The sequence below is a fragment of the Hydra viridissima genome, unplaced genomic scaffold, assembly GCF_058129835.1.
Source record: "Hydra viridissima isolate aposymbiotic clone 2 unplaced genomic scaffold, HvirCarnegie_v1 scaffold_1, whole genome shotgun sequence".
Taxonomy (NCBI): Eukaryota; Metazoa; Cnidaria; class Hydrozoa; order Anthoathecata; family Hydridae; genus Hydra; species Hydra viridissima.
The window spans coordinates 8,353,189-8,380,947 of NW_028324300.1; the positions used below are offsets into that span (position 1 = coordinate 8,353,189).

At 29.0% G+C, this 27,759-nt stretch overlaps 2 protein-coding genes and 1 long non-coding RNA gene across 10 annotated transcripts; 2 read left to right on the forward strand and 1 right to left on the reverse strand.

Moving 5' to 3' along the window:
* Positions 1-611: 611 nt before the first annotated feature.
* LOC149893204 (calcipressin-1-like) lies at positions 612-3,854 on the forward strand. The gene is made up of 3 exons (XM_090069794.1): positions 612-767; positions 1,012-2,195; positions 3,164-3,854. The coding sequence occupies exon 2, from the start codon at positions 1,019-1,021 to the stop codon at positions 1,613-1,615; it is 597 nt and encodes a 198-aa protein (XP_089925920.1). The 5' UTR covers positions 612-767; positions 1,012-1,018; the 3' UTR covers positions 1,616-2,195; positions 3,164-3,854.
* LOC145187761 (PAX-interacting protein 1-like) lies at positions 2,415-20,083 on the forward strand. 8 transcript variants are annotated; one of them, XR_016445967.1, is made up of 24 exons: positions 2,415-2,525; positions 2,618-2,752; positions 4,279-4,322; positions 4,485-4,548; positions 4,650-4,763; positions 4,926-5,115; positions 10,102-10,193; positions 10,314-10,409; positions 10,534-10,671; positions 11,963-12,084; positions 13,140-13,222; positions 13,364-13,462; positions 13,578-13,606; positions 13,762-13,802; positions 13,872-13,950; positions 14,231-14,299; positions 16,014-16,113; positions 16,309-16,409; positions 16,601-16,681; positions 16,766-16,825; positions 16,992-17,070; positions 17,272-17,332; positions 17,681-17,831; positions 18,002-20,083. XR_016445967.1 is itself a non-coding variant. In XM_090069741.1 (23 exons), the coding sequence occupies exons 1-23, from the start codon at positions 2,460-2,462 to the stop codon at positions 17,691-17,693; spliced, it is 1,956 nt and encodes a 651-aa protein (XP_089925867.1). In that variant the 5' UTR covers positions 2,415-2,459; the 3' UTR covers positions 17,694-17,947. The 8 variants fall into 8 exon arrangements, 3 of the variants coding, with proteins under 3 accessions (XP_089925867.1, XP_089925885.1, XP_089925894.1); XR_016445969.1 differs by having other exon boundaries at positions 18,067-18,348; XR_016445971.1 differs by having other exon boundaries at positions 13,876-13,950; positions 18,002-18,348.
* Positions 19,342-22,804, reverse strand: LOC149893205 (uncharacterized). Its single transcript, XR_016446000.1, has 2 exons — positions 22,680-22,804; positions 19,342-19,506 (listed from the first exon to the last, which is right to left on the reverse strand). It is a non-coding gene; the product is annotated as an uncharacterized LOC149893205 (long non-coding RNA).
* Between the last annotated feature and the right edge of the window lie 4,955 nt (positions 22,805-27,759).

Here is a 27,759-nt window from a genome sequence, read left to right on the forward strand (position 1 = left end):
CTTTGTGTTTCTTAACAGAGTGAACTATTTTGCAATCAATGTTTAATTCTTTTTTGAAAAAAATGAAGCAGTTACCAAGACATTGGTAGTAAAAGACGCCAAAACTAATCACACCAGCGAATTTCTCCAGGTCTTTTCGTAGAAAAGATTCTTAAAGAATATGAACTTAAAGAAGAACAAGTTCTTTCATGTTTGAAATATTGTCCAACTGACAATATTTCAAACATGATTTTGACAAATTCATAGTTATTAGCGACTGCATAAGAGTTTAATGCATAACAAGAGTTCAAAAAAGTTGTTTGTTCAGAAATTGTTTTCTTATAAATATTGTTTAAAGCACTAAGTGGTTGGATTATTTGTATCATAGTGATGAAATAGCCAATGTTAACATTTTACTACAGTTATTTGTTGTTACAAACAAATAACTGTAGTCAAACAAACAACTATTTGTTGTTACAAATTGGTTACTTATGAAGGAGTCGGAGTCGGGAGTCGGTAGTCGGAGTCGGTCCATGATAAAATCAAGGAGTCGGAGTCGGAGTCGGAACAGCAGCTTACCGACTCCACAGCCCTGTTTTTAACTATACGCTTATGTTCTGAGTAATAAACTAAGCTGGCTTTTATTCAAACGGTAATCGTTAAAAATCGAACTTTATTCCAGCTACCAGAAATTACATATAGAAAGGAAAAAACAAATAAAAGTCTAGTTAAATAACATATTTATTAGTTCTAACTGCGCATGCATAACAAACCCTACCTATTGAAATGTAGGTAGTTATTTTCTTCAGTTAGTACAATCTTTGTAGTATTACATATGCATACATATCTAATTTAAAATAAAATTATAATTTTTTTAATGCGCTTTTTCCTTTGCATGTACTATCTATCTTTCATTTACTTTAGTTTTATGTACAGATTGCTTGATACAATTTATTTGTTTTACTTTGGTGCAAAAGTATAACACAAATAGTATAACACAGATTTCCTCTAAATATAAAAATGTTTTTTTAGTTTTGCAATGTTAAATTCTTCCACTGAAGATAATGAAGAGGAAGCAAGGCCTAACTGTGTTGTTGTACAAAACTTTTCACTTGATGTATTTTCAAAAAAAGAAGCTCGTGCTCATTTTGAATGTCTCTTTGAAAAATATAAACCAATTAATTTTACATATCTTCCTTCATTCAATCGTGTAATTGTTGCATTTCAGACTTTAGACCATGCCAAACTTGCTCAGTCACAACTTCATGGTAAAAAAATTCATGAAAAATCAATAAAAGTTTACATGAAAGAAGAACCAAAAAAATTGGGTAACACACATCTAGCTTTACCAAAAGCTGAAAAATTATTTTTAATATCTCCACCCTCTTCACCACCTGTTGGATGGGAGCCTGCAGTTGAACCTATACCAGTTGTAAATTATGACTTAATAAGTGCTGTTGCTCACTTAGAGATACCGGGAAAACCAGTAGAATTAATTTCTCAGACAAGTTCTACTCCTGGGATAGTAGTTGTTGGCTGTGAAGATCCAATTTCAAGAACTGGAAAAAAAATGATCAGTATGAATGCTGTTCCACCTGAGGAACTCCAGACAAGGAGGCCTCCTCTAAAAAATTAACTAATTTTTTCTTTACTTTATGTTTCACTTTTAAAATTATTCTAATAATATCCACTATATCAAGTGTTCAAGTTATTTTTGTTTATTTAACTTCAAGTTTATTTTATTTCTATTGCATGTTTGAATGTTTTTGTTTATTTCATGCCTCTTGGTCAGCATTGCTAAATGTTATAATTTAGAGTTTCTGCTTCTTAATTGTTAAATATAAATTATTTAGCTATATAGCCTGTTTTTTTTATTTTATTTAAATTTGTTGTTACTCAAAGTAAACTTGTAAATATTATGAATTTTAGCTAGTTTATATAATCATGTAATTCATTCCATTTATTATGTTTTAATATATGAACCACATATCTGCATCAGTATTCTGTTTGTTTCTACAGTCATATATTGTGGCAAACAGTTCTTAAATAATCTTCATGCTTTGATTTACACCTCAATAAAAGTATACTTTTTTAAAATGCATTAAAAGTATATGTTGATATCAGTCTAGTTAATATAAAGTAAATTTTAATACCAGTCTAGTTAGTGTAAAAATAAATCTTTTCACCAGTCTAGTTGATATGCTAATACCAGTTGAGTTTATACAAAGTAAATGTTAATGAAAAACCTAGTTAATATAAAATAAAATAACTGTTGATAGCATTTTATTAACATAAAGTATATGAAGAGAATTTTCAGTAAGTGTCTATTAGCTTAGTAATTATTACAAATAGAAAATTTAGTGTTGTCTGAATTATTTAATTTCTTATTAAAATTTTTGTATTACTTCTTGATATCTTCAAAAATAATCTGTACAATTGAAAAAAATTATAAACAGATTTTATCTGATAGTTTTTAAAAAATGAATAAATTGGATGGCAAGATATTTAAGGGTATCAAGTACTTTCTCACAGTGGACAAAGATGAAGTAATTGAATTTTCTTTTTTAATTTTTATTTTATCATAAACTTTATGTTCAATGTTTTATCAGAGTTTTAAAATTTCTTATTTACCTTTAAGCTCAAACAGTGTCTAAAGGAGGGTGGAGCATTGCGGGAGTTTTATATCAGTGATTTAGTAACATATGTTATCTCAGATAGCTGTGATTTCCCTCAATTTCAGCAAGTAGTTGAAAGCAAGATACCTATTGTCACTGTGAGTGTGTATATATATATATATATATATATATATATATATATATATATATATATATATATATCATTTTTATCTACTTATCTATACTGTTTCCTGAAATAAATTTTAGTGCATGTAAGTATAGACTATTCAGGCTTGCAAGTCTGTCTAATTTTAAAAAAATCTTGAAAGATCTTTGATATAAAACCTTTCAAGATAAAGTTATTTAAAAATAGAAGTTTTAAATGGTAAAGACTAGAGTTAATATTACTAATACAATACAACATGAAAGTGAAAAATTTTAGTATTTAAAGTTTTTACTTTTTTTTACTTTTATCCTCTCTAATTCACATCAGTGCAGGTTCTTTGTGATTGTCATAAAATATATATTTAACATAGCAAATATATAAAATAGAGATTTAATACAGGAAGTATCTGTTTTTCAAATATAGGTTCCTCATCAGTGTCATAAAAGATATTTAGTATGGTAAAAGATGAGTCCATTTGAGTTACTTGACTTCCTTTTAGTATTCAATTGGCTTGCTGAAGCCTTAATAATTTATAGACAACTAAAGTTTTTTAACATATATGCATTTGTGAAGCATATTGATCCTTCACTTCAATAGATGCATCTTAACAAAAGTTTAAATGGGATGTATAAAAGGGTTGAATCTCAATTCATACTGTTTTTAATGGGTATGGATTTTCAAAGAAAAACTTTTTAATTCTTTACATAAATTTGTTTTGTTTCCAGTTAATAGTTTAAAAGTAATCACCAATAACTGGCAATTATTAAATGTTTTAGTTATTTTTATTTTAAATTGTCAAACTTTTATTTAATTGCTGATTTTACATTTTTCGACAAAATATTGTACAAAAAAACACTTATCTTAAAAGGTTGGTGACAGCAGAGAAAAAGTAATGGTGCAATAAAAGAAAGTTTTTTACAATCTGGTTAAGAAATTATTTTAATTATTTACAGCCCACATTAAACTTGCGTACACCTAATGTAAGATATAAGTAAATAAAATTAGTAATAAACTTTGTTATATGTGTAGCTTTGTTTGTATTTGTACATTTTGTTATATGTAAAGCTTTGTACTTTTATTTGAAAGAAAAGAAAGAACTCTTTGAAAATTTAAGCTTGTTTTGAAGCTTTAAGTGCAAATTTTTTTTACTTGAATTGTACAGTATATCAGAGCAGATTTATTTTTTGTTCATTTCTTACATTGGCGAAAAAGTACTCCTTAAGTAAATGAAATTGCTTCATAATCTTCAATTTTGATAATTTAAGGTGTTAAAGTTTCTATTTTTAGTTTTACATTTTTTGTTTGATTTATTGTAATCTTTTAAACTTTGGTCAAAGTCTATGGTCAAGTTAGAGAGCTAGGTTTGGATCAAAAGAAACTGTCACCTTACAATTAAAAAAAGTTGGATTGTGATTTGCAAGTCTGCTATCGTTTCAATATTATTAAAAAAACTTTCATCTTTTTTTAAAAACATTTTCTTACAAAGATATACAATTGAAATTATGACTATTGTTTTAGACCAATTGGGTTCATATGTCAGTCAAATGTGGAACAATGTTACCGTATCCTTTCATTGATTATTTAGTTCAAGATTAATTTCTAGGACAGTAAAAATAATGTGTTTTTACTTTAAATGATGAGTGCTGCTACAGTTCAGTTAGCTACAAGCAATAAGGTTCAAGAAAATATATTCAATTATTTGATGTTTCTTGACTGGTTTTTAGCACTAAGCCTTTTTCTCCAATGGCTGATGGATTATTTCATGGCATGGTTTTCTGTCCCTCACAGGTGATTCTTTTTTTTATAGCATCTTAAGTTTCCATCTTACAGAGTTTTTTAAAGTCCTAATGGTATTAAAATTTTTATCAGGGAATATATTTCTCTTTTAGATTCCAGTAAAGGATAGAGATTTATTACTTGCCTTAATACTTTTTCATGGAGGAGTTTTCAAGATTAATTTGACCAAAGATTGCACTCACCTTGTAATTGGCCAACCATATGGTGTCAGTGTTTATATCTTTGTTTACTTAATTATAAATTCTTTAATATATATGTTAGTTTCTTCTATTAATACTTATTTATCTTAAATAATTGAAAATTTTAAACATATGATGACTGTTCTAATCTGAAATAATTTAATACTGCTGTTCTATTGTTTTTCATAGAGAAAATATGATTTTGCATTGAAACATCCACAACTCAAAATAGTTACTCCTGATTGGATTGTTGACTGTTCGAATGAAAACAAACTGTTGGTTGAGGAGGAGTATGCTCCAACAATATCTGTCCAGTCTCCAAGGTTGGGCCTTGATGAAAACAGGGAAAGTTTGGAAAAATTTGAAAGCTCTTCAAAAGGTAATTTTTAAAAGATATAATAAAATATAAAGATTTTAGGAAACAAGTTCAAATGCTTTTAAAATGCTTTTAAACCTCTCAAATAGTTAGTATCTTGAAACCCATGTTCTTTTGTTAGTTAATTTTTTTACTTAGTTATTGTATTTCATAACTAAAGGCCTTTTTTCATTATTGCTTGCAGTTTTCCTTAAATTTTTGTAAATGTATAAAATAAATAGAGTTTTTTTGGTGTGAAATAAACACCTGGCTTAACTTATATTCTCACATTCATACCTTTTGATTTTAGGTAAAGGGTGTAGAAAGTTTTGTTTTGCATGTTTCAATTAGCATTTTCGTTATACTGGCATCAGAAGATGATTTTATTTTTAATGGCCAACCTAAGGTGGCTATTAAAAATAAAACCATCTTCTGATGCCAGTATAACGAAACCATCATCTGGCACCAAGAATGTTTGGTGCAGTTATTTGTTTCATGGTGGAAACACCAAAACTATGATGTGCACCAAACATTCTTGCAATTGGGCAATATTTAGCGGTGCCCCTCAAGTTTTGATATTTGGGAAAAGTTGTAAAAGTTGTCTTATAAAATACACATTTAGTAAGATATTGGACTACTAGTGATCAATTTAAGAATTTAAACCTTAAACAAGATGTGCACTGTACAATAAAAAATGTAGAAAGTTAATTTCATTTTTCCTTATCTTCTGTTTCTTTATTCACTTTTCAGCATTTAAAAAAGTTGCTGTCATATTAAGGTATGTCATACTAAAAGATTTTTGAAAATGACATTGGGAAGTGATTTTATTATGGGTTGGAGTAAGTTAAGTACAACAAAAAATTAACAAAACTTTAGTAATGTCTTTTAAACTTTTAATTATCTAACTTAGAAAAATGGACTTAGACTCTAAGTCCATTTGTAATTGTAATCTATGAATTACAGAACACAGTTACTTAATTCTTAGTATTTGCTTTGCGTTAGAAATGGATTTATGTGCCTGTGATATCAAAAAGTTGCAATTTTTGTTGTGGTTTTTTATCGTAATTGTTTTTGTTTTACAGTGAATGATAAATTAAATAAAATATTGTGTTATGGAAGTTCAAAATTGAAACAAACTAGACATTCTTCTACAACTAATTTGACTAAATATCTTGAAGTAGGAAAAGGTTGGCAGAAAACTGAAGTTCCTACACTGAGAGATGTACTAAGGAAAGGTCTAAATATTTAAGAAAATTTGCTTCTTTCTAATGATCTTGATAGGTGAGTTTTTTGACACGATATTGATAAGTGCATTTTCAATATATACCTAGTGGGCACAGGATGTCTGATGACATCCATTAGATGTCTGAACATCTGCTGGGTGTCTTTGGACGTTCCACTGGGTAGGAAATATTACAATATTAAGTATTTCTAAAAAACAATTTTATAACATTTATATTTAATTTACATTTATATTAAATTTTGTATTTTTTGTAGGAGATTTCATCTATCTGCAAAAAAAAAAAAAAAAGGAAAAAATTGTCAAACTGTGAGAAGGTAAGCTGGACAAATTGCTGGATATAACAAAATGTAGGTGCAACATATTACTTTGTACAGATGAAAATTCTCCATGTAAAGTTTAAAATTGTTCTGCAGGATTTCACATTTCATGCATTTGCTCTAAAGATATTAAGGTGCAACAACTTGATTTATTATGGCTCAGATCTCAAAGAGATAAGGTTAGTGAAAAGTCAGGCTACCAAATTTATCATATATACAAGGTAGAAACAGAAGGACAGGTTATGGCAGGAAAAAGAAAAATAACAGATATTGCATCTTTAGAAAAAAGAAAAAATTCGATTAAAAAAGCTAATTTTATTACACAGGTTCAAATAAAAAAAGTTGAAGATGAAGTCTATGAATCAGTGGAACATGACTTTAATCAAGAAACTTCACTTAAAAATATTAAGGATGCAAATGAAATATCTTCTGAAGACAGCTCCAATAATATCAAGTAAAAATCTTCCCCATTTGTTACCATTAAAAAGAATTACATGAAGATCCCCAATACAGCACTAGTATTTCTTCAATCTGACATATCACCTGCTGCTACATCTGCAATTGTATCTGCTTTCCTTCAAGATTTGATCAAATCTATTTACTTGATTCCAAAAATGGCTAATTTAGCATGTGATCCTAAAGAAATTTAGAGAGTTAGACAAAAGGTTATGGATAAAACTAGAGTTTCATCAGAAAAACTAATTATTGAAATGCCTATCAAGGGCATATTTGTAGAAGGAAGAAAAGATCCTACTCTAATTTTGTTTGAAGATTCAATTACTAGAACCTTTTATCAAAGAAAAAAAAAGCAAGAAAACATAAATTTTTTTTGAACCAGATGGAAGCTATTCAACCCATTACACACCTTCAAAGGGTCCATATATGGAAGTGCCATACTATCCTCTTCACATCCAGTCATGTGAAAGAATTGTAAAGCAAGTGACTAAAGCAGCTGCAGCAGCTGTTTATGGTTTTCAGAGATACAATGGTTTTATCAGAGCAAGAATAGAGTACAGAGATGTTGTTCCAAATCTGAAATCCAAGAAAGATTTAAAGTTAATGTTCAAGCTTGATTTTTGTGAAAATTTTATTTTCCATTAAAATGTTTTTTTTTAAACATTTTATGTAATTATAGTGTATTCTGAGAAATCTGTGTGCGTCCACAAAAAGTTTTGATTTTTCACATATAACAATTTCAGGCAGTTCATCTGCAGGTTTTAAATTTTATATAATACTTTTTTAGTGTTCAAAAAATATGATCATGAAAAATTTGCAACCATTTTAGTTCACATGGTCATAACTTTCAAATGCCAATAGATTATTAGATTAAACCTGTTGATAAATATATATTGAGTATAAGATAGTAAAACTATATATTGAGGGCAAATGAGCTAACATGCATGAGCAAACATTTTAGGTGTTTTTGTTTCCAGACTTAAATTGGTGCTATTTTTTGCAAAACATTCTCATTTGATATAAGCATTAACATTAAATTTGTTAAATTTGGAGTTGCAAATAGCTGAAGATGTCATATAAAATATAACAAAATTGTGGTTCCCCATGGACAAATCTAATTCAAGACATTAATTTTTACCTAATTTACTTGGTTTTTTATTTCTGCAAAAAGTATTTAATTCAATGTTTTAACAACCATGTATTTTTATAATGTAACGTAGTTTTATCCATTGTTTCATTTTAACGGTATTTACTTAAACATTGCAATTTTCATGTTCATTTTTACTAAAAAAAAAAAAGAGTTTTCTTTCAATGTTGCTAAGAAATACCTACCACATAATAAAATCACTCCCCAAATTGTTATTTTTGAAAATTTGAAATTGTTTAAAAGTATGACATACCCTATGTAACAATGCTTTTGGTTACTTGTTGTATCCAAAAATTAACAAAATGACAGGTTATGATCTAGTCTACAGATCATTGAAGCAGATAAAAATATTTTGGAATATGGCTAGAACATCAATTCAAGTAATGAAGCATTGCATCAATAACTTAGAACTAATATTTAAAGTATAGAAAATTGTGCAGAAGCCCGAAAATTAGACAGCTACAGTTCTATTAGTTCTTTGGCCAAAAATGAATAACAAAAGAGACAATTCATTCTGGAACAGAAGGATTCAGAATTGAACTGCCTTTAATGATCAAGAAGAATTTAAAGTGACCTTAAGTCAGTTTTTTTAAAATTAATTCCTCTGCTGCAAGTGCTAGAGAAGAATCTGATGTTGGTGATGACAAGGAAAATATAAATTGCAATAAGAATTGGTTGGAGGAAGGCATGGATATTATATGATCTGCAGCCAAAAGAGTAAGAGCTAACCTGTCACCTGATATTATATCACCAGTTTCAATTTATGGATCTTGATAATTTTTTAGGCAGTCTCATCAGACCCATGAGATCAATCAGTAAAATGATTGGTGGCACCTTGTTCTGATGATACATTATTTTCTAGAGATGTTAACAGATCAGAGATGTTAACAGAGAATTTGTTGAGGTTTCTTTGTAATTATCCGCCTTAGAGCCTGGATAACTTCCCTACATGCATAGTCTGATACATGTTTTAATTGCTGTGACTACCACATTTGCTACTTACTGTTGTGCAAGTAACCAGAATTTATTCAAGTGAAGGTTGGTTTATCTGAAATAACTGTAATTTAACATGTTATTCAGTCATCATTCTTTGTGTTGTTTATGAAATAAATGTAAATATTACTTTATTCCGTGAGTCAAATATACATTTAAAAAAAACTTGTAAATCTTAAAAGCACTCCAAAATGTTATGCAATATAAATTTTTGCACATAATATAATAGGAATATAATGGGAACTGATTGGGAAGGTGCCAGTATATGACTTATTTTTTACATCTATGGTATTGTAGCTTGTAAGAACTTTACCAAACAAAAAAAGCAAGTGAACACCAGCTAAATACCTACTAAATACCTACTAAAAAACCTAAAGTTTTCTTTTACCATAAGTAAATATCTTAAAATAATCACCTAATGGTTGACATAAAACCTTAATATGAACTTGATTGTATTTGTAAAAACTGTAACTGTATGTAATATTGCTGCATTATGATTTTCAGCATTAATCAGTGATTAAAATAATCTGCTACCCATTTCCCACTACCATATGATAAATCCCCATGTTAAATATATTTGTCTGTGTTAATATTATTTTTCCATGTCAACTTTTACTGTAAATAGCAGTTCCAAAAGTATCTTAATGAAAAATGAATGAAAAAAGCTATGGCTATCTTTACTAACCTAATGCATTTAAATCTTTTAGAATACTCAGTTGTTGATTATACTTACTGTTATACATTGATATAGAGTTTGTTGTTTAACTATGGTCTTTTAGTAATTGATGTAAATAGATTTCATATGATTTAAAGTTTCTGGAAATTTGTGTTTACAATTATCTTTTTGTTTAAAGCAATACCAGAAAAGTTGCTTGTGGGGTGTGTCATCTACTTTAGTGGCTATGAAGACAGGCTACAGCCTCTAGTCTATCAAGTGTGGAAAGATGTTAGTATACTATTTTAATAAAATCCTAACCTTCATACTTTTTCAATTTATAGTTGTTTTTTTTTGCTCCATTGTGTTGAAAATATTTAGTTTTGAAAAAGCTAGTGAATTTCAATATAGGTTATATGGAAAGCCTCTGGAGAACTTGCAGAAACATACTCTGATAAAGTTACACATTTTATTTGTTTGCATCAACAAGTTCCCTTTTTTAAGAAGGTTTGAAACTACAAAGTTGCATATTTTTGGAATTTTTTAAAAGTATTTGATAAACTTTTCTATTAGATATATGTGGAAAATTGAATAAACTAAATTTATTTGGTTTTACTGAAAAAATGTGCAGGCACTAGCAGACAAGAAGAAGATAGCAACTGCATACTGGCTGAATGATGTTTTAGTTGCTAAGAGACTATTCCCTCCAAAAACCCCATTACACCTTCCATCACCTTTCACTGAAGTTATTACTGATATGCAAAATAGTGTAAGAACCTTTTTTTAAATTTATTTTTAAGCACTTTCTGTAATTTTGGAAGTTCTTTAAAATGAGTCATAAAACTTTAATTTTATCGCAAATAATGATTTATATTTGACATGTTCAAATAGTCTTAGGAATTAGTGTATCATGGCATTTGAAATAAAATATAGTAAACAGCATGAATATTAAAACCGATCAGTATTTAAACACACAAACAGCCAATAAGAAGAAAGCAAGGCATTGTTTTTTCTATATATGCATATAGCTTTATTATAATTAGTCAATTTCCTTTGGCCAGTGTTTGAAAATGCAGCTAAATTCTGGCCTAGTTTTAATATTCAACAGCTGAAAGAGACATCATTAGTTAACATCCCTTCAAAACCAATAGTGTATTCGTAGAGAAAGTTGTTTGAAGATGGTACAAGAACAAGTCTCTTGGGTAGTGCACAATCTGGTAGGCCTTCCTCCTCAACCTCACAATCAAATATTGATTTGGTGATGAAGCTGATCACATCTGAGCAAAAGCTAACTGTACAAATGCTTACTCATAATATTTTGAACCAATAATTTGAGTTAAGAAAAATTTGCTCAGTTTGGATTCCTCACCACCTGTCACAACAAAAGATTGCTTACACTTGCTTAATTTTTGATCAAATGGACAAGTGTTTAATGGCAGAATGCCTACAGAAATGGGTGACAGTGCAAGAGTCTTGTGCGCTATTCAACAGCTTGTCATTGAAGGCTGAGAACAAAGTTTTGATTAATCCTACTGAACAAAGGCCATGCATAACCAGGCCAAAGCTCACAATTCGACTAACACTAACGTTGTTTGCATTCACTGATAGGAAGTGTGCCAGCACAATAACAATAGCTCTCAAATGGCTGCACTAACTACAGATTTTTTCAACTGACAATATGTCAAATTAATCAGTCAATCAGCCTATAGCCCTGATCTAAACCAATGGGCCAGGTGGGTGTTTAAAGATTTGAAGAAGTCTCTCTAACAACATAATTTTATGTGTGCAGAAGAATTTAAGAAAGCCATGCTGCGGTGGTGCAGGTCACTACCAGCTGATTAATTTGAAATGTTACTAAAGCATTTGCATAACTATTGTAAAGATGTCATAAGAAGTGATGGAGACTACATGGAATAACATGCAATAAAAATGAATTGGTAAACTCTGAAGATTTTTGAACATGCAAAATATGTTGTGTATTTATTTTAACAACAATTTCATATTTAATGTATGATTTTCATGAAAGAAAAAGTAGCCAAAAGACCATCTGATATTTTTAGCTTATCACTATCAGTGGGTATAATGGTCATGAGCGCTTACTTGTCAAGCATATGGTTAATTTCTTGGGTGCACAGTATACTGGTCATATGACTCGTTCTCACACGCATCTTATATGTAAAGTGTAAGAATCGTCTGATTTATTTTGTGTTTAAGTTTTTGCTTGTTATGTTTTCTTCATATGTATATATATGTGTATATATATGTATATATATGTGTATATATGTGTATATATATGTATATATATACATATTTATGTATAAATATATCATGTATATATATCATGTATATATATATATATGTATGTATGTATATATATATATATATATATATATATATATATATATATATATATATATATATATATATATATATATATATATATATATATTAGGCAATTAAACTATTTAATATTTTGAGCCAACTTACTGTCAAATGATTTTGGAACAATCAGCATCAACAACAAGAAGGTTTACTTGGTTATCTTCTTTTTTTCTGAGAGTTTGCATATCTGTATATTAGGGCCAACTGTAGTTCTTTCTTTAGCTCCATAAGTGCTGAGTTGAAACAACAACAACAACAACAACAAAAAAAATGTTTAAAAATCAAAGTTATTACAGTTGTTGACAAAATAATAGCAGTGGTTAACAAAATAACTGTTTTCTTTTATTTAAATTTAAATATGAATTAACAACTTTAGGTATAAAAGTGGTACAAACATTGATTTGTGAGTAAAACATTGGTAGCACTGTTTAATTTACTGTGGGGAAATCCAAAATTTTATATATGAACATATTTAGGTTTGTTGGTTGAAAGAATATATCTACAGTTACCAATTTATTTATATTAGCTTTTTGTTGGTTTGGCTTTATTGATATTTTTTAATGGTAAAATTAATTTTAATGTTAGTCTAATGAAATATACAAATTAATTGAATAAATTTATTTCATAGATAAAAATTATGCGTCGTATAAAGTATTGTAGTGCAAAAAAAAAAGACAACTAATTGTAAAATTAAAACATGAAGGAAAAATGTATGTACTTATCAAGAGACATCAAGTGGTTGTTCTTCGTAAATGATCAAATTTTTTCATAGAAATATCACGTTTTATGAACTGCAAATAATTGTATCATGTCATCATTTCAAATACTAAACAAGATGTTAAATGTTTATTTTAGAGCCTCTGGTGAAAAGCACAAAAAGGCTGTAGAATGGCAGTTACCTATACTCAGTGCTAAATGGCTGGGAGATATGCTGCAAAGTATGTTTTTTATGATCTCTTACTATAGGTAAGCTTTTTTTAAGAAAAATTGAAATGATAGCAGCCTATTGAATACACATCACATTTCTAATGTTTTTTAATCAGAACTTTATGTTATTCTTTTATTTATGATTATTTTAGCTGGTCAGTCATTTCCAACCAATGCTAAATCAAAATACACTGCACTTGGTCTTAATGATGAGTTTTCCATAAACCAAACGTTTTCTTCATATATAACTGGTATGATTTTTAATTTTTACTATAATGTAGTAAATTGTGGTCATTTTTCATTATTTGTTTACATATTTTTTTGCCTTAATAAACAAAAAAGATCTAATTATTAATTTTTATTTAGATATATGGAATAACAAAGGTTCTCAAGAGGTAAAAATAATTTTAATTAAAACTCATTTTTAATTAAAAGAAAATAAGCATTCCTGATATATTATCTTAACATAAATATCATTAGGTTGTTGATTTTTTTTATTTAGAAAAGGTTTTAATCTATATTCTATATTCCTATATTGTATTTGTCTAAGGAAAATGCAAAAAGTTTGTACCAGCCTGAAGAAAAGTTAAGGTAAAAGTGTAGTTTATTTGGCATTCCGTTTTTCTTCGATAATTTATGTAACTTATTAAGTATATTCAGAAAGTTGGACACAACATCTGGAGTCAAGCGTGTTCTGTTTACAGGTCTCACAGGAAATACAGTTTATCGACTTCGGCAGGTCAGTTATGTCATTGATAAATAAATTTATTTTATATAACTATATTCATTATAGTAATAATGCTTATATAATAATGCTAATAAAGCTTTGCTTCAGTATTGTGAATAAGGTTTGATTTTAATAACCTTTACTTTTATGTGTATTGTTATTTACAAATATTTAATTTCATAAAAGTTATTGTTTGTAACTTCATAATTTTTATTCTTGCAACATAACTGAGGTCAGTTTGCAATAATTAGTTATGTTTTTATTTTTTTTTTAAATATATTTGTGTCTTTAGAATGTTCAGAAAATGAATGGTGAATTGGCTCGTGGTGTTAATGATTGTACACACCTTGTTGCACCAAAGGTAATAGTAATAGAAAAAATCCTAATAACTTCATGCTGTACTGATAATATTAAACAGCACCTAATTTATAAAGTAATGTGTAAAATGCATTTTTTAGTTTAATTTTAAGCAATTTATTTTGTTTTTTTAGTTCTTGTTAAGTAAAAGGATTTCATATTAAATTTGAATTGAAATTGTTATCAAGGTAACGGATGGTATAAAAGTATAATTGCCATAAAATGTCATAAGGATTTAATTTGCCTTTACATTGCGGAGTGCTATTAGAAATTGATATTTTCTTCAAAGCTCTGAACATGTTTAATAGTTAACCACAACGTTCTGAAGTGCGATAAAATTATTTCACTGAAATTAATTTGTTTCATAACAAGGATTTGTTCTTATAACTCAACATTTTGCAAAATACATAAAAAGATTTATGCAGGAGGCCCTGATATTTTTACGAGGTGCTACATAGTTCTAAAAGCTAGAAATTTTGTCGCTCGCTACACAGCCTTGACCAAATAAGCAAAGATGAAAGATTTGAAATGTATGAACAATCAAAAACCTGATAGGTATTGAACAGGAAATAAGTTGAGCAGCGTAATATTAGGAAAACATGAGGACAAACAAGTAATTACAAGTTTGAAAACGTGTAAACGAACAGAAAGTATACTTTTGAATTAATGCTAGTATGTAGGAAAACGTCACACTATTATTTCATTACTTTTCTTTGCCTACCTGACATCAGTTTACTTTTACATTTCACAACGGTTGTGCAAGGAAAACTTGACCATTTTGTAAAGAAAATCTTGAGCATTCTTTGAGATACTCTAACCGTCGTGGAAAGATGGGAAAAGAAGATGGGAAATTTTGGTTTAAAGAAGCTAAGTAATATTCCAAAGAATATTCTTCGTTGGCAGTTTAAAGATGAGTAAGATCGTCGAGTAGTTAATGGAGGATGCTCTCAAACAGGAAACCACATTCCGAGTTGCATAGTTTGTTGTGTGCAAGTCTCAAAATGGCAAACTATTAACATTCTTTGAAATAATACCAAAAATTAGATACCCATTTTTGTTTTTTTAAAATGTATTTTGTTAATTCAAGAACATCAATCCAGGAGCAAGTCACACATTTGCTTATGTCAAAACTTTTGCAGGTTTATGTCGAGTCACAAGCAGAGAAATGCGGAGATGGATCTGCTGAAGATGAAATTAGCCTTCTAAAAATTTAATCAACAATAAGGTGGTGATGACCAACAAGATAAAAATGACTTTGAAAACCTAATTGTTCTAGCAACAGTTATTTCACACTTTATCACAGCATTATCCCAGCAACTCCTCTTGCTGTAAAAATTTTTGATTTAGTCAAGTCAAAGTTCGCAAATTGTAGTAGAATGAATGATGGCTTGTCTTTTCTAGACTTGCACTGAACAAGTTATGCAGCTCAGAATGTGGTTTCCTATTTGAAAGCATCCTCCATTAACCATTCGACGATTTTACTTACTTTTACACTGCCAACTAGTAAAGAAAAAGAACATTTTTAGAAATTCAATCAATGATTGTGGCGCTCCCTCGTCAAAATAAAATAAATGAATGAATTAGTCCTAACACTTTTGTTCATAAGTTTCTATTCTTAACTTATTATTTTCCTTGAATGTTTGTATATTTAAACTCCCTTATATGTTTTTATTCCTGTTACTTATATTGCATATAATTAGTCTTCTGGGCCAATTTAGATCACACGAACTGTTAAGTTCCTATCTGCTGTCTCTATTTGTAAATTCCTCGTTGCTCCCGCATGGGTAGATGATTCCTTTGAAGCACAAACATTTTTAGGTATAAACTAATTTTATCATGGCAATTATTACTACTATCAAACACAAATATATATAAACAATATTTATAAATATTTCAAACAAAATTTTGAATTTTTGTTTGAAGTATTTTAAAATGTTGAAAATTGTATGAAGAAAGAATTTCTAGTAGGAATTTTACCAATTAGTTTCGTAATGATGTTTAGTACTGTTTTAGACGAAGCCTCTTATACATTAGTGGATCCTGAGTCCGAAGAGCTATTTGGGTTCAAGCTGAAGCGGTCGTTGCAAAGAGCTCAAACGAGACAAGTCTGCACAGTACGTTATTTTCTAACTTTGTGTCATATTTCTGTACGCGCTGCAGACAAAAAATGGTTTTATTCAATTAAATAGCTTAATTCTTTTGTGTGATCTATCTCACAAATTAAGTTCTTTTTTATATTTTCATAAATAATAAGATTTTTTTGTTTTACTGCGTTTGAAAATGTTCTTAGTATATACATCTTTAGGGCCTTCATTTCCATGTAACTCCGTCCATTTTGCCGGCTCCAAACGCAATGAGGGAAATTATAGAATGTGCAGGAGGAAAAGTAAAATTTTGAATTTAATATTTTTAGTTATTTTTTTAAGACAAGCCAATTTTTTATGTAAACAATTTTGTATACTTTCCGTAGATGTCGGAGATAAACACCCTTGAAGATATTCAAAATATTTTTATACCAAACGCTCTTCAGGTTTGACTTTTTTGTTGTTTTCTTTCTTGACTGTCTGTTCTCAAAGTTACATCTAGTTATAGTTGTATAGGTTATAGCTGAAATACTTTATTATATCAAAAAAATATTTTTTTGTATACATTATAATATTTAGTATATTATTTTTTCTAACCGTTGGATTTCTTAGGATCGCGCTTATAACAGCTACTTAGTGTCATGCATGGACGACAAGGAGTTATGGAGTGAGCTTTCCAATAATGGTTATGGTACACTATTTTTAAATTGAGCCGATTCTTTTTCTTTACGACGTTGATTTTTCAGATTTCATGTTAACAAGATCATCTTCAACAAAAAAAGAATATGAAGTTTTTAAACTAAAATATAATAATAATAAAGAGAACTGAATAATGATTTTCTTTTTTTTTTTTAGTGCTTTTTTACATTTTTTTACTTTTTACTTACTATAGATATTTACAATGTTGAGTTAATACTCTCGGGTGTGATGAAACAAGAATTGGAATGGAATCTATATCCTTTTCGAGTATAGTTTTTTTTAGTCTTCATTTGGTATGTATATTACATAAATACGCTTTGAAACTAAAAACGTATACACTATAAGCGCGCCTAAATAGTTTTTGAAATTTGTTTGCGATACTTTGTTTGCGATATGTTGGCAAAAAAAATCTCTAATTATAGTTCAAATAAAAAAAGTTACTTGGTTCTTTTTTTCTTTTTTTTTTTTTTTTTTCTTCTCCAACTTTAAACATACTTTTGGTCTCTATTATCTATTTTGATTTCTAAAAATTTTTCTCTCAAAAAAATTTTTTTTTAACTTTTTTTTGTTTTGCGTTGAAAATTCTTTAACAGATTTTTTACCCATCACTTATAAGTCACGTGGATACTTACTGTCCTTACAATAAAATCGCGTGTTCTTCTTTGGTCTAAGCATCAAGAAAAGATGGATATTTTTATTAGAAAATTTTGATTTAAAGTTGAAATCAATCAGCGAACAAAAAGAAAAGTTGCAGTAAGTATAAAAAAAAAATAATAATAAAATTGACGTAAAGAGGATGTTCGCATTAATCCTTTAGTGGATATTAAACACATAAAAAGATAACCGTTAGAAAAACTGTATGAATAAAATTTTTTCGTTTTTCTTTTTTTTCTTTTTTTTTTTTTCTTTTTGACAAACGTTAGAAGCCAAAGAAGCAATTTGAACCAAGATTATGCAATGAGTTTACCGTATTCTTTAATCAATATAGCTTTCTTCAGCAGCCGTATTAGTCTCAAGTCTCTAAGTCGTCTACTAAATCTGATGGAGATAGTCTCGATGTAGTCGGTGGCGTCAAGTTTCACTCTTTGCAGACGGTCTTAACAGGCAGCATTTGCGAAGTTGTTGGGTCGAGGAATTTTTAAATTTGGAATTCTATTATTAAAGAAACATCTCAAAAACATCTTTTAAGGGATGGTACATAATTGGAGTTTATAGCAGTTGATTTTGAAATGCTGGATTAACATTCGTGAAACTCTTTTAAATTTTTCAATACTAGTTTTTCTCTATAAGACGCCAAACTCAACATTTGCTATTTCAATTCTCCTAAATCTATTACTTCCTAAAGTATAAATCTAAAACTTCTTAAGGTATATCGTATGTTTTTCACAAACAATCTACTTTCGTCAACTCTGTGTGCTGTCTCTTGTTTTTTTTTTTGTTTTTTTTTCAAAAAGAATTGAGTTGTCGGCTTATTGCCTTCCATCTTTTTTTCTAAATTATATTTTGCAAAATCGGTTAAATTTGTTAATGTTATAAAGATATTTAGACTCGCCGCTGTGATAAAAAATTAGGTCTTGGCCATACGTTTAGTTCTATCGTGTGAATTGAATTCGATTCAGAACTAATTGAAGTTTTCTCGTGCTTCTTGTAGAAAGTTTGGTGTGCTTCTAAATTTAGATTATTTTGAATTCTTTTTAAGCGGGTCTGTGGTAAATTTCCCTAACGTAATATCTGTGTTTCTCTCAATAATGTTTTCGACTTAATGTATGATTTATGGAGTGTTCTTTATCACGTGTTAGCTTTTTAATGCATTTCCCCATTTTGTTTGTCACGTGATTTTTCCAAAATCCAAAATAAACTTATTGTTCATCATTCTGATCTCTGATGACAGCTTATCGATCATAATTGTTCCTGCAATCCACACGCACACCTTTTACAATGGAAATTTTTTACCATGTGACACCAAGTTTAATAAAATCACCGATCTCGTTTTTTTTTTTTTTTTTTTGTTTTGTTTTTTTGAGATGTTGGAGAAATTAGGGGGAATAAATAAAGCGTTGTAAGTCAAAAAGTACCTTTACGCAGGTAGAAACAAATTGTTTTTCGATATGAGTTAGTTGAACGGAAACTTTATTCAAATCAGAAAATTTTCTTAGTCAATTTGATTCTCAGCTCCATAAAGTTCTGTTAAATGCTTCCGGTAAACTTTTTCTAAAGAACATTTCTATGAAAATTAAGCTCTCCTGTTTTTTTATGATCCAGATTAAGATCCAGATGTTTTTGACCAAGTGGACAAAGTCAACCAATGAAAAAAGTTCCATTGGTGGTTAACTAAGGTCATATATCCTGAACATTAAAAAACGCTTAACTCCATTTCTATCACAGATGTTTTCGTTTTCTTTTCCTCACCATTTGGCTCATACCGTTTCTACAAAAAAATGAATTTAAAAAATGAGAAACTGTTTACAGGTGACATTTTCACAAGAAATTTTGTTCTACCGAACAAATCTTGACACCTAAAATAATTTTTGTCAGAGAATTTGGTTCATCTAACGCTTTACCAAAAAAACAGCTCCTCCATGATATAGTAAAAAAATTTTAACATACACCTCGTCGTCGAGAAGATTAATTCCATGGCCATCATTAAAATTATCAAAGACTTCTTTTAAAAAAACAATTATCAGACTTAGATACTTTTAAAGTGATGCATGATAATATTCGAATGGAGGGAAATTTAAAATCACCACGGTAGTAAATTACGCAAATGCTTAGATGATAACACTAAGGCTATACTTATTTGTGTTCATCGAGTTAATTTGTTCATTCATCACTGTTTCTGTATTATTTCTTTATTATCTAGTGTTAATAGGTTTAAATATTGAAGTTATTGTTCAACCTTTCTTAGGAAAAATTTTTTTTTTTTTTGAAAGTAATAAAATATGGTTAACAAATGCTGTATTTTTGAATACCATTTAAACTTTTCAGAACATATTGTTGTGCATATACTTTCATTTGCTTGTTAATGAAGACTTAAAACTAAATTGAAAAATTCTGGGACTTTTCCACCCCCCACCCCTTCCTTACTCTGAAAAAAAAATAATTCCGTTTAATTTTTGACAAATAAAAAGTACTCTAATTTACATTTGAATCTTCCGTTTTTCCTTTAAAAACTACCCTGCTTTTAACTCTATTTTGAAACCTTACAGTAAATAGCGATGTGACTCATCGTGCTAGTGAATAAATTTAGTCGCTTTTCAGGTTATATTATTATTTAAGTCATGTAATAAAAAGATAATATTTCAGGAATGTTATCTTCCACTCGTAAACGTACTAGCAAGGATTTTTCGTTCATTTTCGTCTATTTTTAATAATACGACGAGAACAACGACGATTGTAAGATTTTTGATTATAACATTGCTTTCGATAATGTTATATGACATTATTCGATATAATACGGCGTGTTGTATAATATTATATAATACTATTCGAAACGCGATATGCATAAAATACGATTGGTGCGGTTTCACAAACAACTTTGTGTTAATTCATTTGTTTTTATGGCGTAAAGTAATTAATACTTAAAGATGTTATTTGCATCATCCGATTCAGAGGGAAGTCTTACTGAACCAAGGAAAAAGCGTGGTAAGTTTAGTAAAGGCTAGCACATAAAAGAACTTAAAAACTCAGGCAAAATCGAAGAATTTGTTATAAGTAAAGGCAATCTAATAATCAAACAGATCCTAATTGCGACTGTTGTAAAAGATGTTTTTTTTGTACCGCAGTAGAAAAAAATTCTATTTTTCGCACAGTTTATGGTGGTCGTCCTAAAAATGAACGTGATACGTATCTTTTGGGCATTATAGATAGATTTGACTTGCATAGATATTGAACTTTATCGTTCGAATCAAATCAAATCACGTCTACTTTTAAATACAGGTTACACGTTATATATTTACCACTATTGTTTATTAAGAAACATATCTGACTAAAAAAAAACCATGCCCTTTTCATTGTCAATAACCAAAACCTAGCAAAAGTATAAGATATAAATATTATTTAAAATACTTTAATGACAATTTCGGCTATAGATTTGGTTGACCACAAGTAGATGTGTATCGACTTATGAAGAGGTTAATACTAAAACAAAATCTCCAATAAAAATGAATGCTACAAAAAGAGTAGCAGTTGCAGAGTTAAAAATTCAAAAAAATTGATCAATGAAGTTTTATAAAAAGTTTAAAGAAGTTTTTGAAATTTAGTAAAATAAGATGTGACGGTATAACATTCAATCATATATAAAGTTTCCTTCTTCGATTGATTTCAGGAAGTGTTCTACTAACGTAAGATATGGTTTTACGTATTCATGATATTAGAAAACAAAGATCCGTACTGTTTACATTTACCAAAGAGACCAAAGGGACCGAAAGAGGTCTAAATGAAATTTGTAGATTTCTTTTTGATATTTTTAAGACGTTACCTGATGAAATAAAGGAACTTCATGCATTTATTGACGCTTGTGGTTACCAAGATATAAATCACACGATGACTTTAATGGTTTTGGCTATGACAATGGAGAATAGATTTTCCACCATCCACCAATACTTTCCAGTACAAGATTTTCTCCGGTAAAAGTTTCGGTCACAGTTCCTTGTCCTATGATTGAAATTTTTCAGTGATAAAGCGAGCAGTACGGAAGTTTGATCGAGTCTATGTACCCAGTCAGTATGAAAATTTATTAAGACAGTCAAAAAGTTCTCAACATTTTAAAAATTATTGTTTGTAAAAATGATATAAAATAAAAAGTAAAAAGTTTAACATAAGTCAGTACAGACACTTGGTGTACAAAAGTCTAACTTTATTGACGGTCTTCTAAGCGTAACTTTTTAAATCAATAAAACAAAAAAAGTGCTGTTCCCAAAAGACAAAATCTATCAAAATAAAGTTGCGGTCAACTTCTGCAAGATTCTGGATGTATCAAAAGTTAGACAATCATCCCACAAGAGTACCAAGGGTTTTATAACGAAATCTTCAACTTGCTAACTTTGAATGGAGCAACAAGTGATAATAATGATGGATATTTAGATTTTAAAAACCTAATAAATTTTTAATTGAACAACTTTTTGATTATCTTTAAATTTATATTATCTAAAGTAAAATAAGGCAGTACTTTACAACAGCTTTGTATTAAATAACGTCTTATTCTTAATAAAGTTAAATATTAAAGTCATTTTAAGATTCTATTATTAGGTTGAGTGGAAAAAGAATTATATTTCAGTATTTTATAAGTTTTATACATAAAAAAATAAAATTTATGATCTCTTTTAGTAGGTTGAAGATTATGTACTAACTTGTATATGTTGTATAGATAAAATTAATATTCAAATAAAAATTAACAAAATAAAAAGTTTTTTTTAACTTTCAGAAAGTTGGGTGCTGAGGAATATTATCATTTTTCTGTAGGCTTGCAATGGTGATGTAATAGTGATATAGTAATATTGTTTACAACAGTAATTTGCATTTCATCGTTTACTTGTGTTAAGTAGCTCTGAATAGAGTTGGGTGTCTAAGTTATTATATGTTTTACTAAAATTAAAAACTTACACTTTTACAGAATTGACCATCATAGCTAGTGTCTCCCATTTCGCTATTATGATCAAACTCAAACTGAAAAAATGTTAATGTTATAATGATGTAAATTTAAAAAGGCAAAACTTCTCTCATTCGAGATTTTAACAGAAACGTTATTCTACGAATAAATACGTGAAGTATTCACTAATCAATCAATGTTCCAGTAAAATAGTTCTTTACATTTATGTCGTTTTCCCTCAACATTATACAATCTTTTATTTAACAGCTAATCTACATTGTAAGTTGTCTGTTTTTTCATAAATATATTAGCAATTAACGTCAACAATGGGCCTAAGAGGAATACTCGAATGAGGAATTACGTTAATTCATATACAAGATTATATTGATTTATAAACAAGATTATAGCCTAAAAATTAGGAATGGAAATAGCTTAGAGAATTTTACTGGAGCCATGAAGAATCAAATCATAATACAATTAACCCCCTCTTCTTTCACTGTTTTTCAAAAGCACTAAACCGTTTAAACTAGCTGGAGAAAACAACTCAGTTATGCTAGTCTAAGAAAGATAAACAGGTTTACTTTTGCTTGAATTAAATTAACCAGATTTCATTGACTAAGTAAATCCAACTAAGAATTTTTGTTCATTGGTTGTAATTTCTGATAGTAGATAAACAAGTCTTTCCACTTAAACTTTTTTTTTTTTTTTTGTTTATCAATAGAAGTAAAATATCTTTTGAGAAATTATTCTAAAGGAGCAAATTTGTTCTGAATCTTGGATTATCTTTCGTGAATATGATGCAATATTTTTATTATGCTTATTATTTGAACTTAAAAGAGCTTTTATGATCTTTTGAAATATATGTTACGCAGGTGATCTAAATAAACCGACAAAAGCACGAACAATTGACGGATTACAAAATATAGTAAACTAAGACAATCTTGAAATTATAATGGATTTCAGCTATCACTGAGGAATTTTAGTTGGTTTGGTACTTCGTGGTTTGCGCAGACAGGTTATGCAAAACCTTAGAAAAATATTATTTGATGCAATTTGATCCCAAGTGTATTTTTATACAGGAGTCTCCTTTTCTTGTGAAACGAAATATAACATGAAGCATTCTCTACCTAACATGAATGATTATAATGTGAGCCCCTGATTACGTTAAATAGCTATAATTTTTCATTTAGATTTTATATTTTTATAAAAGTTTATTTAAAATTCTTCTAAAAAAAAAAGGAATACTTTTTAAAATTACATTTTTTCAACAGTTGGAAATGTTTGTCCTAGCGGATTTTGTTTTGATGCATCGAAAGGTTTAAATCCACTATATTCAATCTGGATCTTATCTTTAACATTTTAAAAGTCTCATTTTTTTAATCAGTTTGTTCAGTTCTTTTTTGAAGCTGATATTTTAAAAAATATATCTTTTGGTTATTTGTAAGCTAGACTTTGGAAAACGTATTTTTTTGTGTTTTTTTTTTGCATCTTTGATTGGAAATGTTTAACCTGTCTTCATCTGGGAGGGAAAAAACATTCTTGTTATATGTTCCTGCTCATTTTATAATCAAATAGTTAACAAAGAAAGTTATTTCTTAACTCAATTTCTAATGGTTTTAGATATCTTCAGCTTCTTTTTTCAAATGCTTTACAATATTCGACCTAATGTGTAGCGATCTTCAAGGCATTTTGTCCAAACAAAGCAAAATTAGAACTGGCTAAAGGGACGATCAACAGCGTTGAACTTAAACTTTGGTTTATTGAAAAAAACCTGGGAATGGAGCAACAGAGAAAGTGACAATCCCAAGGCTACCTGTCTTTATCATCTTTGATGCCAAAATCAATGCATTATTTACATCAACATCCAAGAGGAATATGCTAGGCCAAAACTGTTCTGGATCAGCTTTACTTACCATCCTGATGTCAAATTTATATTTCTACAGGGAGGAACTCCTCAAAACGCCAAAAAGACACTGAAATGAAGACTATCTGGGGAAAAAATTCTTAAGACCATCAGTTTAACACATTTATGTCCATTTTATTACTTATTCTTGGCATAGGGGAACCTGTTGTACCTCTGACCACTTTTTGTTTCCGGGCGTTTTTTTGCTCGACGGTTGAATCAATTTATACCATTCAAAGTTAATGTTATTCTCTTATATTTTGCGCAAAAATTATACTTTTGACTTTTTTCTCATTCAACCAATAAGTATCATTTTTGAGCGTTTTTAAAAAAGTACTCAAATAGTCAATGGTACAACATGTACGTTGTACCTTTGACCGAGGTGTGTTGTTCCTTTGACCGTAATGTTATTAATAAGTTCTTATGAATTATTTGGACTTTTAATAAGTAATCATGACATATTACAGCTTTGCTATATGTTATAAAGAAATTTCTAGCCAACCACATGTCAATAAATGCTTATATAAAACCATTTTGTAAGAAATTAAAGACACAGCCGCAGCAAGTTATAACCAAAAAACATTTTTTGATGGTCTAAAGTAAAATTTTGTTTCTTGTCACTTTTATATTACAATTTCAAGTAAAACGTTTTGTTGTAATTCAATTTATTAATTTTGCTTTGAAAAATAACTACTAACTGCAGCATTACATAAGTCTCCCTTAGTTTGGATTTTTTGATACATTTTGTTTTGTATCTAGTCTTGTACAAAGGGTCATTCATTGTCCTTGTACTTAGGGCCGTGTTTTAAAGTAACACCTACGGTCATAATCCTTATGATTTTGCTTTTTTGTTTTTTTGTAGTAAATAAAAGAAAATGACATCAATTATCAGTACTATTTCGATTTAGTCACATTTTTTTCAGTTGGATGCTATTTACATGGGACGGTTCGGGTTAAGATTGGAAACTTCAAATGTGATTGAATTGTACAAAATGTTTTTAATTAAGTTGTTACTCTCTTTTAGATAATTTAAGAGCAAAAATATATTTCTATAACTTGCTATACTTGCAATTAGAAATGAACTCATTGTACCTAAGTTTACCGATTTTAAAACCCTTTTACTTGGCGGAGTTTTATATTTTAAGTAATTATGTCGATATCAATAGGAAGTAATTTGTATGATATGATCATACAAAAAATCTGGCCCTAAGTAGATTAATATCCCCTAAATAGGTTTTTAACTTAGAAACCTCTTAAAACCCAACCAAAACTATTTTTAGTTGTCAGATTCATTTAGATTTGACCATAATGCTTTTTAGAGGAAATCTTTTAATGCAGACAATGAAAAATATGAAAATAAAATATATTATATTAAAAAACATTACTGTACAGTAAAAGATGTCAGATCAACATCAAACATAAGATACTGGCGTCTAGATGATCCATGACCAACACTTGGTGATGGAACTTTCATTATAATATCTTCAAGTTCTACATCATAAACATTGTCATCTTCTCGTATAAATTTATTGTCTCCTGATTTCTTAAGATACTTAACTTTGTAAACTAAACCAACAACTTCAATAACTTCTGCCACATAATGTCTAGAGTATTTCTTTTCACTTAACTTGACAAGTAAGAAACTTCCTGAAACAATTTCACTATTTTCTGATTCATTGTCAAGTATATTTATTCCAAAATCAATTTCATCAAAACTTTCATTAGTTAAACTTGTGTCAGAATGTTGATTAAAAATAATCTGTTTTGCCATGGATTTTATTTGTCTTGAAAAAGGTTTTTGACATTGTTCATTATTAGATTTTGAATGTAAAATAACTTTCATTTCAGGTGTATCAGTTAAAATGCGTGATTTTCCCTTACGTCTTTTTGAAATAGCTGCCTTTCTTAATTTGGCTTTTGGGTGAGGTCGTATTATTTCAGGTGAAACAATTTCCAATGTTGATGGTAAATTGCCAGGAGTGGTTTCAACCTCATTGCTATCATTAGAAATGCAAGTTTCAGTATCCACTATTGGCCTATCAGTAACAGTTGCAGCTAAGAAGTCAATATCAGTAAAAATATTTTCATTAAAGGGAAAAAACCCAGTACATTTAAAACTGTTAACAATATTAATCGGTACAAAAGCATGAGGATAAGCTTGACCAACAAGGTAAGATATATCATAAATTGTAACTGGTTTACCAGCATTTCCTGGTGATATCATCCAATTATTCATGGCATTATTATAAAATATTTTAAATGGACCAAAAACACCACGATCAAGGGGTTGCATTTTGTGGGTTGTGTGAGGATGAAATGTCATTAAAATTATGCCCGATCTTTTAGCTAATTCAATAATAGAAATGTTAACATGACTTTCATGGTTATCCATTAACAAAAGAACTGGTTTTTCTACCGAAGGTCGTACATTACTAATAAAATGCTCAAGAAACTGCAGAAAAATGACTTCATTTGACCATCCAGACTTATTAGCTGCTCCTACACTTCCAGGAGGAGCACCATTCAACATGTAGTCCTTAAATTTTGCACGCGGAAATACAAGTAATGGTGGAATGCTACTTCCAGTAGCATTAATGGCTGCAATCATTGTTACATTATTGCCTCGTTCTGCACTAGTCATACTTCCTATTTGCTTTTTGCCCTTTGGGGCTAGGATTTTTGGTGGTACATGAACTGTGGTAATTCCTGTTTCATCGCAATTCCAAATGTTTGATGGCTCAAAATGATAACGTTCTAAAACATTTCTATAATTTTTAAACACAATTCTTACAGTTTCTTTATTGAATGCAGAAGATCTACCAAGACTTGTTGGCTGCGGTTTACGTAGGGATAACTTATCATTATATCTTTTCCGAAAATCTCGTAGCCATTGTTCACCAGCACATTTATTCTTTATCCATGAAGTTTCAATTTTTTTATGGTTTGCTAAAGCATACTCATATGCAAAGAATCTGATTTGCTTTAATGTAAGCCCATAATGCATATTTGCAGCATCTGCCAAGTATTTTACCAAAATTAATTCTTCTTTTGTTGAGAATACTTTTTTTGGTTTCTTATGTGAATATGAATACTGGGTTCTTCCAGATTTTTTAAACTGCTTTAACTGATATATCAAAGTTGATTTTTTAATGTTGCAATGTCTTGCTGCTTTACTTAGACTCATTTTTTGT

Excerpts from the sequence above, each read along its gene's own strand:
- LOC149893204 (XM_090069794.1), top strand. The coding sequence starts at position 1,019 with ATGTTAAATTCTTCCACTGAAGATAATGAAGAGGAAGCAAGGCCTAAC.
- LOC145187761 (XM_090069741.1), top strand. The coding sequence starts at position 2,460 with ATGAATAAATTGGATGGCAAGATATTTAAGGGTATCAAGTACTTTCTC. Across the intron at positions 5,116-10,101 it reads ATTTGAAAGCTCTTCAAAAG|CAATACCAGAAAAGTTGCTT; the intron begins GTAATTTTTAAA and ends TTTTGTTTAAAG. Across the intron at positions 13,607-13,761 it reads ATAACAAAGGTTCTCAAGAG|GAAAATGCAAAAAGTTTGTA; the intron begins GTAAAAATAATT and ends TATTTGTCTAAG.